The sequence below is a fragment of the Corvus cornix genome, chromosome 17 (assembly GCF_000738735.6).
Source record: "Corvus cornix cornix isolate S_Up_H32 chromosome 17, ASM73873v5, whole genome shotgun sequence".
Classification (NCBI taxonomy): Eukaryota; Metazoa; Chordata; class Aves; order Passeriformes; family Corvidae; genus Corvus; species Corvus cornix.
The window spans coordinates 4,147,527-4,164,925 of record NC_046346.1 but is presented as its reverse complement, the minus strand read 5'-3'; the positions used below and the strand labels follow the sequence as shown (position 1 = coordinate 4,164,925).

Genomic DNA, 17,399 nt, shown 5'->3' with positions numbered 1-17,399 from the left:
AAGTCACTGCAACCAGCAGCACTGTTTGTAGCTGAGATACTTCATGGCTTCATCCGAGCACCAAACAAAACCATGTCAGAATGGAAAGCCCAGAACACTGCTGCTGCTTTTCCTGCCCTCTCCCCAGGTTTATGGAGAAAACATGGTGTTGTAAGCAGGGACGTTCTGGTGCTTTCTATCCTGCTTAGTTATGGTGCTTCTCAGCAGTCGGGTACCAGTGCTGTGCCTTGTGTCTGACCCAGCCCCTGGTGTTTAACTGTGACCCCTGCCCCAAGGTGACCTCCTTGCTTCTTCCTAATCCAAAGCCTTGCAGTGTGAGCTCAAGATGCTCCAGTTGCAGCGGAGAGGATGTGAACCCCTACAACAGGTAAAAGACAGAGCCAGAAGAGAGCTGAGAAAAGGCACAAGAGCATCTCCTGCAATCTCAGCATGTGAGAGAAGGGAAGGCAAACCCAACTAAGCCCAAACCTGACTCACAGGCAGCTTTTAGAAAAGTTACACAGTGCCACTATTTCCAGACCAAACACAGGGACTTCAGGCTGCAGGGCAGTGAGGCCCCTGCCCTCCACCACAATCCAGACAAGCAAACCTGACCAAAGCCACAACCAAAGCTGCAGTTCCACCGACACTGCCAAACCCAGCTCCCCTCCCCTGCCAGCTGAGCAGGCAGCTCTCACCCAGCCAAGACCCCTTCAGCACACACCACATACCTCAGAGCAACATCCACCTGCTCCATGCCACAGCAATCCACTGTCACCCCCAGCAGCTCCTCTGGCATTAGGGTGCTCAGAGGATTTGGGAGCCTCTACACACACAACACCCTGGTCCTGCAGGTGGTGGTGATCTGCAGGTGGTGGAGACTCACAGGTGATAGAAATGATGGAACTCTACAGCAGCTCACAGCTCCAAGCACCACACCCTGCCCTGCCTGAATGAAAGGATGATTTGAGCACAACTCAACTCCAAACCTACCAGGTTCTTCCTGAATTGAGTGGTGCACAAGGGTAAAGCCAGCTCAGAGCCAATCTGGAGCTGCCCAAGTGCAGAATTTGACTCCTGCCCATCCAGCCACAATTCAAACACATTTTGCTCATCAGCCTTCAAGTTTATTGGAAGCAAACTTGGCTTAACTTGAGGTGCATGTGCATTTCTTTTAACACTTTTCTTTCCTATTTAACAATCTCCTCCTCTCCCTTTCCCTGATCACACAAGTAATCCAGCCCTATCTACTAAAGATGGTGAAGCTGAAAGGAAAAGGCACTCTTAAATTAAAAAAAAAAAAAATCACTTTATTCATCATAACCATTTGTACTGTTTCATGCCCAGTTAATACAGGCAGCAGTGAGATCTCCTGGTGTTTCTCACCTATGGCTGTTGGCCTTTATTCCCACTATCATGAATTTGCCAATAGTCCCTATTAATTCCTGCGTGACAGTCAGCCAGGTGAAGGTCATGTATTTTCCCCTCATGCACAAGATCATTCCCAAACTTACACTCTCTGCATCACTCTGAGTCATTTTCATCCTCAGGGGTTTCTTTTCTGTTTAAGTTGACATTTGCCTTAAACCTGATTGCTCTTCCAAACAGTTCTCATAACAAAATCAGGTGGGCTTTGTTGTGATTTTATTTTAATCTAATAAATGCTTGTAACTTCATTCTCTCTGCAAAATCATGGTTAATTTGATACTGGAGCCTTTTTATAATCTTTCAGAAGTGTTCAAAAAAGTATTGCAGTGAAATCAGAGTGTTTATAACTGCCTGGGAGGAAATAAAAATTCTGGTTCTCAAAAGTTACCTTCACTTCAGAAATTAAATACTTTGGGGCTGATTGCTTCTCTCCTACAAGCCTTTGTATGACTCACTACAGCCCAAAGTAGGTGCCCTCAATTCTGCATTTACAAGGCATCATTTTCATCTGTTTATACCTCTTTTTCAGTACTTTTTTCCTTCTGACATCTGCAATTGCCACTATTTGAGCATTTTCTGCTTCTGCATTAAACATGCCTGGCTCAGGTCATGAGTGGGCTGCTCTTCCTCACCCCTTTCCTCGAGGAAGACACGTGCAGGTAGCAGAAGTTGTGTTTTGGCAGGGTTTGTGCTGTTTTCACCTGTGCCCTGCTTCGTGCTTGTGTTCTAGGAGGGGCTGGAAGAAGCAGAGGGAGGAACATGAAGAGGGAGGTGGGTGCTCACCTGTAGGAGCTGGGGGGGTTGGGAAATCTCCTGCAGGCTTTGGGGGCACTTCCACTCAGGGGAGTTTGGGTTTCACTTCACACACTCTGGTGAACAAGTGCCAGTCTCAGCACATTTGGGGACATCCAGTGTCCCAGTTCTCTGATGGGAACAAGATGGATGGCAAGTGGGAAAAGCAAGAAGAGAAATCCATTAGCTCAAAATAGGCCCAGGCAAGGCAGAGAACCCCAAAAGGCTGGGTCACTACTGGCAAGTGTTGGCAAGAGCCTGCAAAGGCTTTAATGTTCAGAGAGGTGAGACATCTCATACTCCCTCTGTGTTACATTATTTGGAATGACAACATGATGCAGGCAAGGAGAAGTTTGGAGACTGCTGCATTGCACTCTGGCTCCTTCCCACAGTGACAACGTTTGTTCCCAAACTCAGGAGTTCTGACAGGAAGTTCTGTGCCCATGAGCTTTGCCCCAAAGTGACCGTGTGTCACCACACTGAAGAGCTCTCCACAATCCTGCCACTGGCATCACTGCAGGTGGCAATTCTGCCTAACAGTGACCAGGGACAGACCTTGCCCCAGTGCACAGAGGACAGGAGAGGAGGTGGCAGCAATGTGGCTTCATTACCTGAGATAAGAGCAGAAGTGCTCCCTTTACAGTGACACGGGACAGGGCAGCCTCCCCTCTCCATCGTGCTCCTGGGACACCTCTCCTGCCACCTTCACCTGGTTGGAAACAGCCAAGTGAAGCGATTGTGGAGTGCTCCTTAAACAGAAAAGCACCTCCTGCCTGCTCACTCTTACCTCACTTTTATGTTGCACACACACCACGTTCCTCTGAAAATCATATTTAACCTTTTTTTATTTTTCTTGCTAAAAAGCCACCTTAGGAGCACGGCGCATCTTCAGGAGGCCACACTTGATTGCAGCAGTACAACAGGACGCGCCTAGATTCCATTCCATTTGGACCTATCCAACGAAGGGGAGGAGGCCAAGATGCCCAGGATCCCTCCCACATTTGCCTGATAAATTGAAGCACTCCTCAGTTGATTTGGCAGGTCACCCTGACCCCCGGCTGAGGCACTCAAGCAGCTTTTGCAGCCAATGACTGGAAGGCCCTGGCTTATGTTGGAATCTGCTGGTTGCCAGCTTTTCTCTGCTTTTTCCTCTTCTTCTTGACCTTGGCTCCAGCGGTGTCCATCCCACTGGAATATTCAGAGCGCAGGATCTCAGCGAGGTGGCGTTTGCCGTGGGTCTTCTTGAGCAGCTCAGACCTGGGCAGAGGGAAGAGCAGAGGAATTAAGATCCCCTCCTCCTGCTGGGTGGGTTCCTGCAATGCCACTGACAGTCGTGCATTACAGAAGGAGCAGCTCTCTTTCCTTGAGGCTTGATTTGAAATTCTGTCTCATGCAAAATTAGGTATTGTTGTGACAGGTTTTCACAAAGGTGGCAAAATATCATGGCGTTTTTAAAAGCAAGCCTTTGTTCTGTACAAATGCTCTTGCAGGGGTGGCGGGGAGAAGGAGGGAAGCTTGTGTGCCTGAAGGCTGATGAATGAGGTGACACAGCACTTTGAAAATAAAATAATAATAATAATAATAATAATAATAAACAACCTAACAGCCTGATGACATTGAAAAATAGAAGCATTTTATAAACAGAGCTTAAATTCAGAGCTTGAAAACACAACCCCCTCCCAAGCAAACCAGGGAAAATATTAGAATGTCATGAGTCTAAACCCAACAGATCTTTTCTTGCCGTGTCCTGCAGCCATCACATGCACCTCACAGCCTCCCTCTCCAGAGACTGGCTTTTGCGAGGGTAGCTGCATTTTGCCTGGCCACCAAACTCCAACATGGATGTCCCTGCAGCCCTAAACTGCCAGCTATAAATATAAAAACTCACTCAGCATTTTTCCACCACAAGTTCTGCCACCGTCCTGCTCTATAACCTTGGGCAAAGCTCACCCTCAGTTATTTAAAATGCAATCTCTTGGGTGTAGGACCAGTCATTCCATACCTCATTCCCATGGTCCTGGGCACGACGGGGTGTCCACAGCTACTGGTGTTGGCATGTCCCACCCTCCTCTTTATCATCACAGAGTCACAGACTGGTTTGGATTGGAAGGGACTCTAAAGATCATCTTGTTCCTTTCACTAGACCAGGTCCAACCTGAGCCCTTCCAGCCTGGCCTTGAACACCTCCAGGGTGCCCCTCTCTGAGCAAGTTCTAGTAAGGACTTGTAACAAATCTCAAGTATTTCCAGAAAAACAGAACAGAAATCTGTCTGTCCCTCTGCACATGAGGGAACTGAACAGCAGCCCCACAGCCACGCCAGCGTGCTTTGGTGATAACACAGGGACTCAGCAGTCCTAAAGGTGACACCTTACAACAGCACTGCCTCAAAAGTCCCTTCAGGCGTCCAAACCCATGCTGGGGATTGAGGAGAAGGAAGAATTTTTGGCTGCAGCAATGGATTAACGCATTCAACAGGCCAAACACACAGGGAAGACAAGGGAAGTGAACTCTTGGCTGCCTGGGGTATTTGCTTGCTCCCTTCCCACAGCTTGTGCAGGTGTAGCCTCTGCTCAGCCCCCTCCACCAGTGGGTAAAGTTCCTATGTGGCACTTTGATTGTTGTCTCCAAGCATTTACTACAGTAATTCCTGGGTTTCCAGGCAACAGACCAGTTTACTTAACAACAGGGAACTATCTGCTGCAAAAGGACAAGGAATCCACCAGTAGCTGCAGCTCAGCAGGGAGGTTGTCCAACACTTTATTATCAATCAGGTGAAATCGCTGCCCAATTAGTAAATCAATACTTCCTGCTGAGGTGATCAGCTGTACACTGAAAAGCAGGGATGCAGGGAAAAGGGAGCTTTCTCCCTCTAACCCGGGGCCACAAAAATCAATGGAGTTGTGCTGTGGAACCTGTGCTCATCACAGACAGAAGAAAAACAGCTGTCAAGGCCCCGTTTAACCACGAGATGGAAGAGCTACAGGCAACAGCACCAGCACCAGCCTGCAGTGACAGCACACCAGGAGAGTGCACCAGCTCAGGAGCCCTGATTTCTGCTGTAAAGCTGTCAATTCCCCTCTGTGCTCAACTGGTGACAGTCTCTGGGGCTCTGCCAGAGCAGCAAGATAACCACAGGGCACCTTTCCTCACCAACATTATAAGACAAAGCCCAGGAGAACCAGCAAGGCCTTAACACTCATCCCCTGAGCATCCTTGGGCAAGGTATTTCATCTCTTTGGCCTCCATGTCCATTCTCCCAGCTCCCTGTGTTTTCCCTGTTGCTGCGGGCTGGTGGGATGTTAATTTAAGGGAGCTGTGTGGTGATACTGTGGCAAAAAGCTTCACAGAAAGGCTGTAAATGTAAGATTGCATTTGCAACACAGACAGAACCCATGTTCCCATCACTGGAAAAACACATGGATTATCAGCATCTCTTGCTGTGATCTCATGTCTAGGTATCACGGTATACTGAGACAGAGGAAGGAACAAAAGACTCAGGTTTAGAGCTGCCTGTGCACATCTGTAATTAGGCTGCAACCTCCCAAAAGCTGGTACCAAGACCCTCAGCAGAGAGACAGTAAGGAAACAGAGAAACTGTCTGTCCCCAGATGACTTTGTTATCTCCTGAAAGGTTGGAAAAGACCAGGCCAAAGTTTTGAAGGCAAAAAAAAAAAATCTATTCTTCTCCAAAAAACTGGAATTATTTTATTCACTGTTTAAACATGAGAATCTTGGGAATCTTGCTAATTACATCACTGAGTGAGGAAAAGGCAGGAGAGGAACATCTGGAAGAAAAAGTGTCCAGTGAAGGAAAGAGTAAAATCCTTCTTTCCTCTGCTTCAGTTCCCTTCTACACCCACTTACAGAGCTATTCCCAGCATGCTGCTCCCCTTCCCCACTCAGGAGCCACAGTGATCTTAGGGATGCTGGTGCTGCCCAACCCATCTCTGAGGAAATCTGAAAGGTTTGGAACTGGTCTCCTTCTCCTGGGTCTTATGGCCCTTTGACTCTCAAGTCTGCTTTGCTCAAGGGTTCCTTGGGTATTGTTTGCTGGCTCAGAAGCTGCCTCTGCTCATCTTTTCACCTCAGTGGTGAGCGAGCTTGTTCTTAGAGGTGTCTCTCAACCTGGTTGGCATCACTGCCTGTTCCTTTGTCTTGCTGTGTGAGGTGCTGCTGCAATGCAGTGCCCAGGTGTAGGGACCTTTAACCACCTCAGAGCACCCACAGCAACCAAAGGCTCCCAAACTGCTCCAGCTGAGCAAGAAGGAGGATGAAGTTCTGACGCACAGTCCCAGAACTCATGGTGTGTCTTTGGAGGAGACCCGAGGAGGCTGTTCCATTTATCAGAAAACATTTCAATGTGGATTGCACTATCAATCTGCCTGACAGCATCTCCAACAGCTCCTTGACACTGTGCCAGCAGCAGAGCTGGGTTACCTCTGGGCCAAGGCTGCTGCAACACCTGCTTTTCCTACTCACAGCGTTGGATGAACCATCTGCAGCCAATGCAACCCTGTTTGGGTTGGTTTTGCTGCTGTTGTTTTTGCAGAGTGGGGGCAAGAAATCCATCAGCAATCCTACCCTGCTCTCGACAGGTCAACAGATGGCCCAGGTCCTCTGTTCCCAGCTGATGCAGACGCTTGAGAAGATTGAGGAAAATTATTACCCAGCCAGAATGAGCACCAAACCTGTTCCAGAACACTCAGGGCAGGGTGGTCTCCACACTGGGACGTGCTGAACTGCAAAGCCCACCTTGCCCTACTGAAGTCAAATGCATTTCAGCTACACAGAAACCCCAGTCCCACTTTCACTGCCATGAACTTTCATGCCTTGGTCTTCACCGTATGGAAAAAGGACAAAAGCAGCACTGGGAGGTTGGGAACCTCCCAGGTCTTGCTTCTGTCAGGCCCTTTCCCAGCCTAGAGGACAGAATATACTTCAGTTAGAGAGATGACAATTTTTGGTTTTCCAGCTCTTTGTGCAGAGCTGTTAACTTGCTCAGAGATGGAGCAAAGGCTCTGTGCTGCAGCCACAGTGGAACAGGACAGTAACAAAGGGCACTGCTGTATGCAGGAAACAATCAGAGGATTTTATAACTATAAAACTTTAATTTCATAAGAGGACTTTTTTTACAGCATCATGATGTGGTAACCAGGTCTCACCTGTGTCCCTAGACTGCCTTAAGGAAGAGTGATGGTGATGTTTCCTTTCACAGCAGCCATGTCTCTTAATTTGTGGCTCCATTTGCCCATGGATACATGCTCTTACCTGAGCTCCAGTTTGGCTTTCTAGAGCAGACTGCCCAAACCAAGTGAAATTCCCAGTGGGCAGAATTCCAAACTTGCATTTTGACTGATTCAGTGATACCAGGAAAGCTCTAAATGTGCATGTAAAAACTGGCAGGCAAAGTGCTTCTAATGATGAGACAATTTCTGTGCAGGGAGACCCAGCTGCAGCCCTGAGTCACAAGCCCTGTATTAGTCTTTTCAAAATTGTCCATGCCAAGATGTTCAAAAGTGGAACTGAGGATGTGAGGTGGGAGAGAAGGTAAAAGGCTACAAGTTTTCACCCATAGGAAACTGCTGCCCTGACCATGTGGAAGACACAGGGCTACAAGGTCCATTTCCCAGGAGTTGTCTGATTCTATCTGACCATGCTGAAGAATGAATTAACACAATGATCTTGCAGCCAGAGCCTTCAAGCCATGCCCATCCTCACATCAGAGCAATGGCACTGTGATAATGATGTACAGCAGTGCTCTCCAACAGAAGCACCCTGGACACCTCTTCCTGATCCCGTTTTAGTTAAGGGTTGGACTTAAACTCTGAAGCACGAGGGGGTTTTCACCTTTGTTTTTGTATCGCTTTTTGCATATGCTGTAGCAATTCTTGATACTCACAAGTAAATTCAATCTTTCTGAGCATTTCTTGCATCTGAGATTCCTGTAGCAAGTTGTTCCACAGAATCAGCTGAACTAAAGATTCATCTCTTTCTTTGTAATGGCTTGAACTCACAAAAAAGCCAAATTAAGTTGCAACTCCTCCCTGCAGTGAAACCCTCTGGGGGCACACACTGGCTTTCCTGAGTTCAAAAGGAAAGCAGTCCCTCAGTTGCCACAGATTCCCATGAAAGCCCACTGATCCAGAATGCAAAGGACTGAGCAGCACAGGGATGCATGGTGGAATGGCAGTGGGTCTTTGGCATCTGCATTGTGAAGGAGTCAAAAGACAAGTCTATCTGGCCTGTCAGCCACTTCCTCAGCGTGCTGCGACTCCACAGTGAACCAAGGACAGCTAATCCCTCAATGGAAGTGGGATCAGCTTCCTTTCCTCTACCCTGCAGTCAAAGCATGAGCCCAGACACTCACTAAGCTGCTGTACTGTAATTCAATATGCAGTATCTGGTTCTTGTGCTCATCTCTCACCTAAACACAGCATTGCAACTTTCAAAAAACATCGCGTGCGATTATTGTTCCATCTTCAGATTGGGTTTTGCAAGATCCACTACAGCTAAGGGGACAGCTGGTTTGCACAAAGACCTCTGAAAAATACATGGAAGCTTACATGGGCATTGAGGAGAGGGCTGCTCCCACGTTTCAGCACTGAAACATCACACAGCTGGCTGCTCCCTCTCACTGTCTCACCTTCCCCAAGCAGGCTCTCCGAGGAGGCGCGAAGCACAAAAGGAGACTTCAAAAGAAATGAAAAGTTTTCTTTGTCCTCTTAAGGAAACATTTAATGATTGCCTTTACCCCACTTTCAACCTGGAGCGCCTGCTCTTTATTCTCTAGGCAGGTGCTGAGAGATGAGGCTTTAGTGAGCAGCCTGATTAAAGACCAGTATCGGATGTTGGGAGACAATGTGTAATACGACAACCAACACTCACAGCATCATGTGAGAAATATAATTAAAATGATTGCTCTGTGGCTGTGCTGTTATAATTTCAAGCCTTGCATTTTACAATTAGAAACTATTTGTCTTCTAAATGGCAGGCTGAGTTTTGCTTTCTGCTTTGTCAGTGTGAAATCAAAAGCAATTCTCTAAGTTAATAGAACTACCTTGGATTTATGCAAGTGCAGACTGAATTTGAATCTATATTCACTTTCTCTAAACTATCCTATAAATACTAATATATCCTCTCTCTTTATTTATTTATTTTTTTTAAGCACACACACAGAAAGCTGATTAGAAGCAAGTTTCACGGGCAGGAACAATTGTTGCACAGCACAACTTTGGCTATTTTTTGCAGAGTCTTAACTTTCCAGATGCTCCCGGATTTGAAATCTGGAGCCTGAGCCGTGACTGAGCTGTGCAAAGTCTGCCCACTTTCCCTGAGCTGCAATTCTATGATCCACGTGCAAATGAGCTCTCAAATCACTCTCAGACCATTTGTTCCAACACCTCCACATTCCCCAACCCGACAAGTCCTGCGTGTAAATACCTACTGTATCCTGAGCTTGTCTGTGCTATAATGGGATGAAGACTTGGGGAGGAGGAACCCCCGTCTAAAAGAGGTTTGTAACAAGGGAAAAAGTAGCTCTAACAGAGTAGCAACATCACAGGAACAGAGAGAGGCATTGTTACAGGCCAAGTAATCCTGTGACACGCTACTGTCAGTCATAGCTTGACACCCTGCTGGGCCAGCAAGACATCAAAGCCCACCCCATACCATCTTACATGCTCTTTATCAGCTAATCAGGCTATTCTTCCCGAAATAAAGCTCCGTTAAATCCCCTGCTCACAGGGGCATTCCCATCCTGTTGCCCATCTGCTGAGGAGGGTCAGCTGGAGCAGGAGGCAGAGCAGTGGCCTGTCCCTGGTGGCTTCTGAAAGCAGGACAATGCAGGCTCCAACTTTTTATTTTAAAATCCCTTCCCCTTGCATTTTTTCTTTTCACAGGATAGGTACATGTGCAAGAGAAGTGCCCAGCCCTGGAACAATTATGTGGATTAGTGCTTTAATTGAATGGCTAAGGTTTGCTAACGGAGTTTGTAGCAACAATTGCATGGAAAGAGTCACAATTGTTGCTGATAATGAAAAAAGATTTTCCTCCTTTGAATTATTGCAGTGATTTTACTGCAAGCCAGAGGTTTAGGATCCTGCCATTGCACCAGGGAAGACAGCTTGTCCTTAGCACTGTGATCCCAAAAGAGAGGATTATCTGTCCTGTGGAACCAACTCAGAGGAGCCAGGATCAGATGCACTGAGCACCTTCAGCTCCCTTGCAAGCACAGAAGAGGGCTCAGGGCTCCTCCAGTAGCATCGGGGAGTCTCCAATTCCTTACACAGAACAGGAGTACCCAGAACAGCCCCGTGCACACACCAGAGGGAACAGAGCTGCAACTCTGGGTTTGCTGCAGACTCTTCCTGGGAAAGATCCCACAGGATTTTTCAGAAATGCTTTTGCCAGAACTACTCACACCTACAGGTTTGCAGAAGGATCATTTCTACCAACAGATCTGCCTTTTGATTTACACTCGATTCCTGGAGCAAGCACAACCACCTTGAGGAGCAAAGAACAGCCCAGTGTGTCACCCGGTGCTCCTTGGCTCAGGAACATCAGCCTGACATACCTTTTTGGTCCTGGTTTGGTTTTCTTCTTTGAGCCTGCAGTTGGAAGAGCAGTCAGGTTCTGTGGGGCATCTCTCAGCCCAAAGCTCTTGGCCACGTGACCCAGGTGAAGAGATTTGATGTGGAAGATGTGCTTGAGGTTCCTGGGATAGGCGGTATAGGCACAAAGGAAAGACTGCAGTGCTGAGGGGAAGAAAAAAAACCCAGTGAATTCCCTTTGCTGCTCATTTTTATATATATACACACTTAAAGATTCAGCTGTTCCAGCTGAAAGGACATCGGTCTGGTCCTTTGGGACACCTTCTGGTCAGCAGCTGGCAGAAGAGGTTGGCATGTTAAAAATCTGTGAAGGTTGCATAGTACTAGTACAATCCCAAAAGGGGAAGGTAGGTGCTGGGGAGGTGTTAGGAACTGAAACAAAGCTCCATTGAATTGCACTGGGGCTGCCTCCTGCAAGGCTACCCCTTTGGCCACAAAAGGTGATGTTTGTAGCACATCTCTCAGGAGTCATTGAGTGGCAGCAGATAAGAGGAGAGTGGGAACAGAGATGCAGGGACAAAGAAAGAGAAGCATGGAGATGGCATAGGAAGACTCCTCTGATATCAGAGTCCCAGTAGTCCATGCATTTTTCACCAGTTACCAGCTAGTCCCTTATAAATATCTGAGAGCCGGATGGATTTCCTGACTCATCAGCACACTGAGAGCAGAGCTCACCTTCTCAAAAGGGAAAAATAATAGAACTGTGTGCAAATTTCCCTTCCCATCTTTATATTCCTGTAATGCCCTTCCCTCAGGGCTCATTGCTCTAAAGACAATCATCCACTAATATGAGCACTACCTCTGCTCCTCCCCGTCCCCGGAACATTAACTACACCCGGGCTGTCCCCTGCTCTGGGAATAGAGGGACTTCCAGCAAGGAAACTCAGCAGCTCAGAAAATGCCTCCCTTCAATCCCCTGCTGCTCCTCTGCTTGCTAAACCTCCTGTGTCCCCCCAGCCCTCACTCCAAACCACCACCTGCATCTTCCTCTCCCTCTCCTTCCCGACAGCAGCATGCTCTAAACTCTCACCTCTCCTGCCCTTGCCTGTTGAGCCACCAGACCAGCAAGTTTGCCCACAGCTTATGTCTAATCTCTTGGCAGCAGCCGGAGATTGGAGTTTATGAACAGTAATAAAAATGTCATTTTAGCAGATCAGCTCCTGGAAGGACCCAGGGAATCCATCAAAGCTCTGTTTACTGAGCAAAGCGAACTCCTTTTCCCAATCGATGAGAAGAAGAGATTGAGTTTTTTGCACCTTCTTCCCAATTTCACAATGCTGCTCTTTCAGAGGCTTCTGAGCACCGAGAGACCTGTGTTTTCCCAAAAAAGAGAATGCTAAATTCCAAATGCTGTCTCGGTGTCTCGTCTGAAGGCCATCCTTCTGAGGGCTTATAAACCTGCTCAAATGCTCTCAAAAACCCTGTTCTGCTGCTTTTTTTTTTCATAAAGTTATTGGTCAAATTCACCTATGAGAAGATGTAACTCTTCAAAGGGAACAATAAGAACTTGCTCCCGCTTTGAATTCAGTCCCATTGGAGCTAATATAGCTGCCTGTCTCACAACATTTGAAATGGCTGATACTAAAGATCCCCTTATTATGAAGGCTGAGCTCACCTCCCACAGCCATGCAGAGAGGAAAAGCTGCTGGTACCAACTCCCCAGATCAGAGTTAGAGAATCAAAGTGTCAAAGGCTCCCCTTTTCCCAAAGTCCTGACAGACATCTGTATCAGCTACAGCTTTGAGTCAGAGCACACAGAACCAGGGAGAGCTGCAAGGCACTCACCCAGAGCTGAACTGAGAGCCTGGCTGGACCTGCAGGTCAAAATCCCAGCCCAGGAAACTGCCTCACCTCCAAGCAGCTCAGAGCTTCATTACAGCACCCCCAAGACTGAAATTAAGACCTTTGTGGATGAGATTATTTTTAAAAACTTTACTATCAGCTCTTTAGACCTCTCAGTGTTGCCAGAGACATGTTTTCTGATTTTTATGTGCAATTAGAGTGGCTAGATACTGAAAGCTTTATTGTTTTTTGGGTTTTTTTTTAAAGTTGAAATTCTTTTATGATTTTGTCATCAAAGAGACAGAGCTTTAGGAAAACAAGACTGGTAACAGAGCTGGTCAGGCCATAATTCAAGTAAAGGGTTCCTCATCTTGATGCCACAGAACAAACTGCCCGAGCTGTTCAGAGTTTTTGCCACACCAACACAAGTCTAAGGCAACATGTACCGGCTTGGAGTGGGATTTGGACTTGTGCTCATGTAAGACAGAGGATTTAGACTGGTCCTTTGCACTTGTGCATCCCCATTTTTCTACAGGAAATATAAGTGTGGAAAATCAAAGGAGAAAAGAAAAAACCCGGTGTGCTATACATAAATGGGGGTGAGAAGGGTTGGTTTGTTGCTATTTCAAACAGGGGATGAGAGGGTAATGAGATATGAAAGGGAGACAGGTGACATAACCTGTTCACCAGGCTCTCAGCTGGCAGCCAGCTCCCAGCACTGGCCCCAGGGCACAGCCTCAGCAGGGCTGGATAAACTGGGAGGCACTTTGCCAGAGCAGGTGGGAGCAGGAGGGAGGGATGCACCAAAACCACCATGGACACCAGCACTGTGCCACAGCACTGGGCTCCTGTGACTCTGCTGTCCCTCTCCACACACGGGCACTGAGGACAGAAAGGAGGCGGCAAAATGCTCAACTGCTGTAAAACTGGGTAACCAGGAGGAGAAAAGCAGGGTTTGCTTCCTTATCCTTTCTGTAACCCTAAGGGCAAAAAGGATCAGTCTCCTGAGCTCTTTCTGGCCCCACAGCTCCGAAATGAAGCACCCATGCAAGCCTTGGGATGAGCATCCTCCACTTCCCAAAAGGGGCTCCACTCTTGATGAGGTTCATCCTTCAGGTAGCCGGGCCCAGCCAGACCCCTCCTCCCACCCATCTCACTGCTGATCAGTCAATCAAGTTTGAAGGGCAGCACCTTCCCTGAACCATTTGATTTGAGTCTGAAAAACATGGGACCCAGAGCCAGAAGGGGAGAGCGGGCAGGGAGCCACTCGCCTTTTGAAAGCAGGCTGCAGTGCAAACACTGCTTATTAACATTGACTAGGTCAGAAAATGGGGAAAAACAGAAAAAGAGAGAGAAACAAATGCATCTCTGGCACAGTTTCCAATTGATTGTCTGCCATGAAAGCAAAAGCCAGCTGCCATGTTAATTATTCATGATGCCTGGCTCAGAGGGGAGGAAGAGGGGCTTATGGAAGCCACTCAGCAATGGAAAATTTGCATACGTAGATAGCAGAGTTGGAAAAAGAGGTGGAGTGCTCCTGTACAAGATAAATGGGATGCACAACATTTCAGCATTTCCTGATGTATTTTCTGTGGCTAAAGAAGTTATTCATGCTGAGATCAGCAACAAGTGTGTGGCTGGGTGTGTGCACAGTGACACTGAGTGGAGAGGAACCACAGAGGTTTTTTAGGTGTGACCAGAGTCACTCACTGGTTGTCCCTGTCACAGGCATTTCAGGTTAGAAGTTTGCATGGGGTACAAGAAATCCCAAGGGAACAACAAGAAGCTCATCCATGCAGAATGAAGGATTATGATCATGGTTAAGTCGCATGTATTAAGATTGTAAATGGATTTAAAAGAGCAGCTATAAGAGTAATTACACCATACACCCGAAAATGGGTGCAAGCTGCTTGTGTAGCAAGTCCAACTCTTTCACTGCATGAGGAAGCTGTTTGAAAGCCCCAAAGAACTGAAATCAGCACTGCAACTGCTGGAGGTGGGGTGAGATTTCAGCCTAGGGACGTGCAGTAGCAGGGGGGGAGAGCAAAGAGTGAAACAGCAGAATTTTAAATACCTTGCCCCTCAATACAGCCATACATCATGAAAAGCATGCAGAATCATTTGGGGTAAGCAGGCAGTCACAGGAGGTGCTCTGGTTGCTCTGCTGTGTCATCAGCTAAAAAGCGAGTACAACACTCAGAAAAAACAGCACCTTTGACCTCCTGAACAATCACTTCTCAAGATTCCAAATAATTTTCATGCTGAACTTAACTTTTATCTTGAGAACAGCCTTCCCTTCTCCAGTTTCTCCAGACATCGTATAGCTCAAAGGGCAATTTCCCCATTTGGTTTTGGACCCCTTAGAAGGTGATTTCAGAAGTTGAGCACATGTGGCACACCTGTCCCACACCTGTATGCAGGTGCACACAGCAGGTACACAGAATGGTGAACAGAAATGATGCAGACCATTAAAATTCATCTCACCAGCACCCCTCTCAACTGGAAATGCTGCAGAGCTGAAATAACTTCTACACAAGTTTAGAGAGCAGGACTTGGCTCAGAGCAACGAGGTAAAAAAGAAAACAATCAGGAAGGGAGATGTGGGGAGACACAAAAAAGGAGAAAGGCTCCAGTCCTAAATACTGTGAGCAAGAATGGCTTAGTCTCTTGCATGAAGAGTTGCATTGTGCGGACCTGTCTCAGGAACTCAGTCAAATTCCAAGTAATTGCCAGGAGCTCTGGGGCCTGACTTCCCACACTGCCTACCCTGCACCACCATTTTGGCTCCTCTCAGGAGACAGTTTAGTGTTTCTTTTCCTACCACATCCCCAGCAAATTTTAAATCTTTCTCCCAATTCCTCTGGATTTTCCAAACGGAGAGGAAGAAAGGAAGTCTCTTACACTGCTCATCTTGGAGAAGATGGCAGATCAAATCCCAGATCTGCACACAGTTACAATTATCAAGTCCATCCCAGTTTTTATTCTTCCTGCCTTTTTGATTTGTTGCCCCCTCTCTCATTTATCTCCCATCCCACACAACCAGCTCCAGTCCAATATCCTTTCCTGGTCAGAGTTGCATCCTGTCTTTCAGGCTTCAAATTCACCCCCCTGCTGTGAACTGAAGGCATCTGATGGGAATTGCACCAGGATGTGGTGGAGGAAGTCACCCATGCCCTTCCCAGCGTAACACACACAACCCCTTCGCTCCTGTGATTGGGTCAGAGCCCTTGGATGTGAATCCCATTGAAAGCCAAGACTAAATCTCATTTGCACGTAATATGGGAACACCAGAAATTAACATTTAATATCACCACAAAGCCTTCTGGGCCCACCTCAACCCCCTGCAGAGCCCAACGGCCCCAAAATGTTTCTTCCAGGCCTTTTCCCTGATGCTCTGCCCCCAGAAGAAAACCTTGGCAGCTCATCTGAGCCCCTGTGGGATAAGTGGAAGGAAACACACTGACCTTTCTTTGCCCACCGGATAGTCCCCTCGCTGGAGTGGACGTGATTTTCAAATTTTGTCTGCAGGACTGTGGCCCTCTCCTGGACTTCCTGAGGGTTCTCGCCACAGGATTTCTACCAGGGAGGTGGGAGGATTAGAGGAAAGAGAGAATTTGAGTCAGGAATAATGAAGCAGTTTACAATAGATTTAATAACAGTAAAATCACACAGCAACTACCCAGGGGCCAACAAAGGTAATCCTCTCAATATTACTAGAGGAAAAAAAAAAAAATCCAGATAAAGATGTTAAAGTCAGAGCAGCCAGTGAGCGCCGTGTGGTGGGGAGAACAAATCAGTTTTAATTTTGTGTTTTCTAACATCTATCACGTATCTTTTTCCCTTGCTTTTTTTTCCCCTTCCCTTTTTTTTTTTTTTTTGATTCCAGGTTCAACAGGCTGGATCCCGCTGCTTGTTTCCATTGGAGTTATTTGGAATAACTCCCCCCCAGACCCTACACTAACAGGTTCAGAGTGGTATTCCAAGTTCCCCTGGGCACTTCCCCAAAATACCCAGGGCAGGAGACTATGAGATCCACATTCACCCCCAAGCTCCAGAGAAGAGACCAAATTCAGCACCTGTGAACAAAGGCAACCAAATGAACTTCTCATGAATTCCAGCATGGATTTCTACATGAAGTTTTCTCACTGTCAACACATATTTGACTGGACCTGCCATCACTTGGCTCCTCTAGAGCAGGACAAGCCCCTTGCACCAAAGGCACGACAGAATAAACTTCCTCAGGCCAAGAGAGCAATTTTGCACGTGTTCCAGCTTTCCTGGGATCAGACTGCAGGATGCAGTTCAGTAAATGGAAAACAAACATTCCTGGGAGCAAAGCTGTTACTGGGAGGAGAAGAGAGGCTCTGTCCCTCTCTAAGGGATCCAGGCAGAGAAAGGAAATGTGGAGCAGAAAACCAGTGAAATTTTTGATGGAAAGCTGACAGCAAAGTGCAAAGCCAAGCATCCATGGATGTGCACCTCTCCCAGAAAAGGGCCACAGTTCTCCAGGGTTACTCAGACAGGAACCAGCATCCAAGTGTAAGAGTGCCAGATCCAAGGCAGCAACTTGATACTGGTCAGACCCCTCATCCGAGCAGGGCTGACTGAATACAAACACCCAGCTCCTGGGATTCTGGAGGAGGCCTGTGCCAAGGCAGCAATCCTGTTGTTCTTCTCTGGCAGATCTGCATGCTAATGCTGCAAACCCCTCTTTCCTCTGCACTGCTGCCAGTCCAGAGGAGCCACATCCCACTGACACCACAAACCCCAGTGACCATGGGGGCTGCCAGCACCTGACACAAGATGTT

The 17,399-nt window shown here is 47.4% G+C and overlaps 1 protein-coding gene across 2 annotated transcripts in view; it reads right to left on the bottom strand.

The window, feature by feature from the left end:
• Positions 1-3,018: 3,018 nt before the first annotated feature.
• Positions 3,019-17,399, bottom strand: part of DDX31 (DEAD-box helicase 31) — a 43,586-nt gene continuing 29,205 nt past the window's right edge. For both annotated transcript variants that reach the window (XM_039561689.1, XM_039561690.1), the window contains 3 exons: positions 16,056-16,167; positions 10,773-10,953; positions 3,019-3,456 (listed from right to left, as the gene is read on the bottom strand). In XM_039561689.1, coding sequence (XP_039417623.1) covers positions 3,306-3,456; positions 10,773-10,953; positions 16,056-16,167 — 444 coding nt within the window. In that variant the 3' untranslated portion in view covers positions 3,019-3,305. The remainder of the gene's footprint in view (positions 3,457-10,772; positions 10,954-16,055; positions 16,168-17,399) is intronic.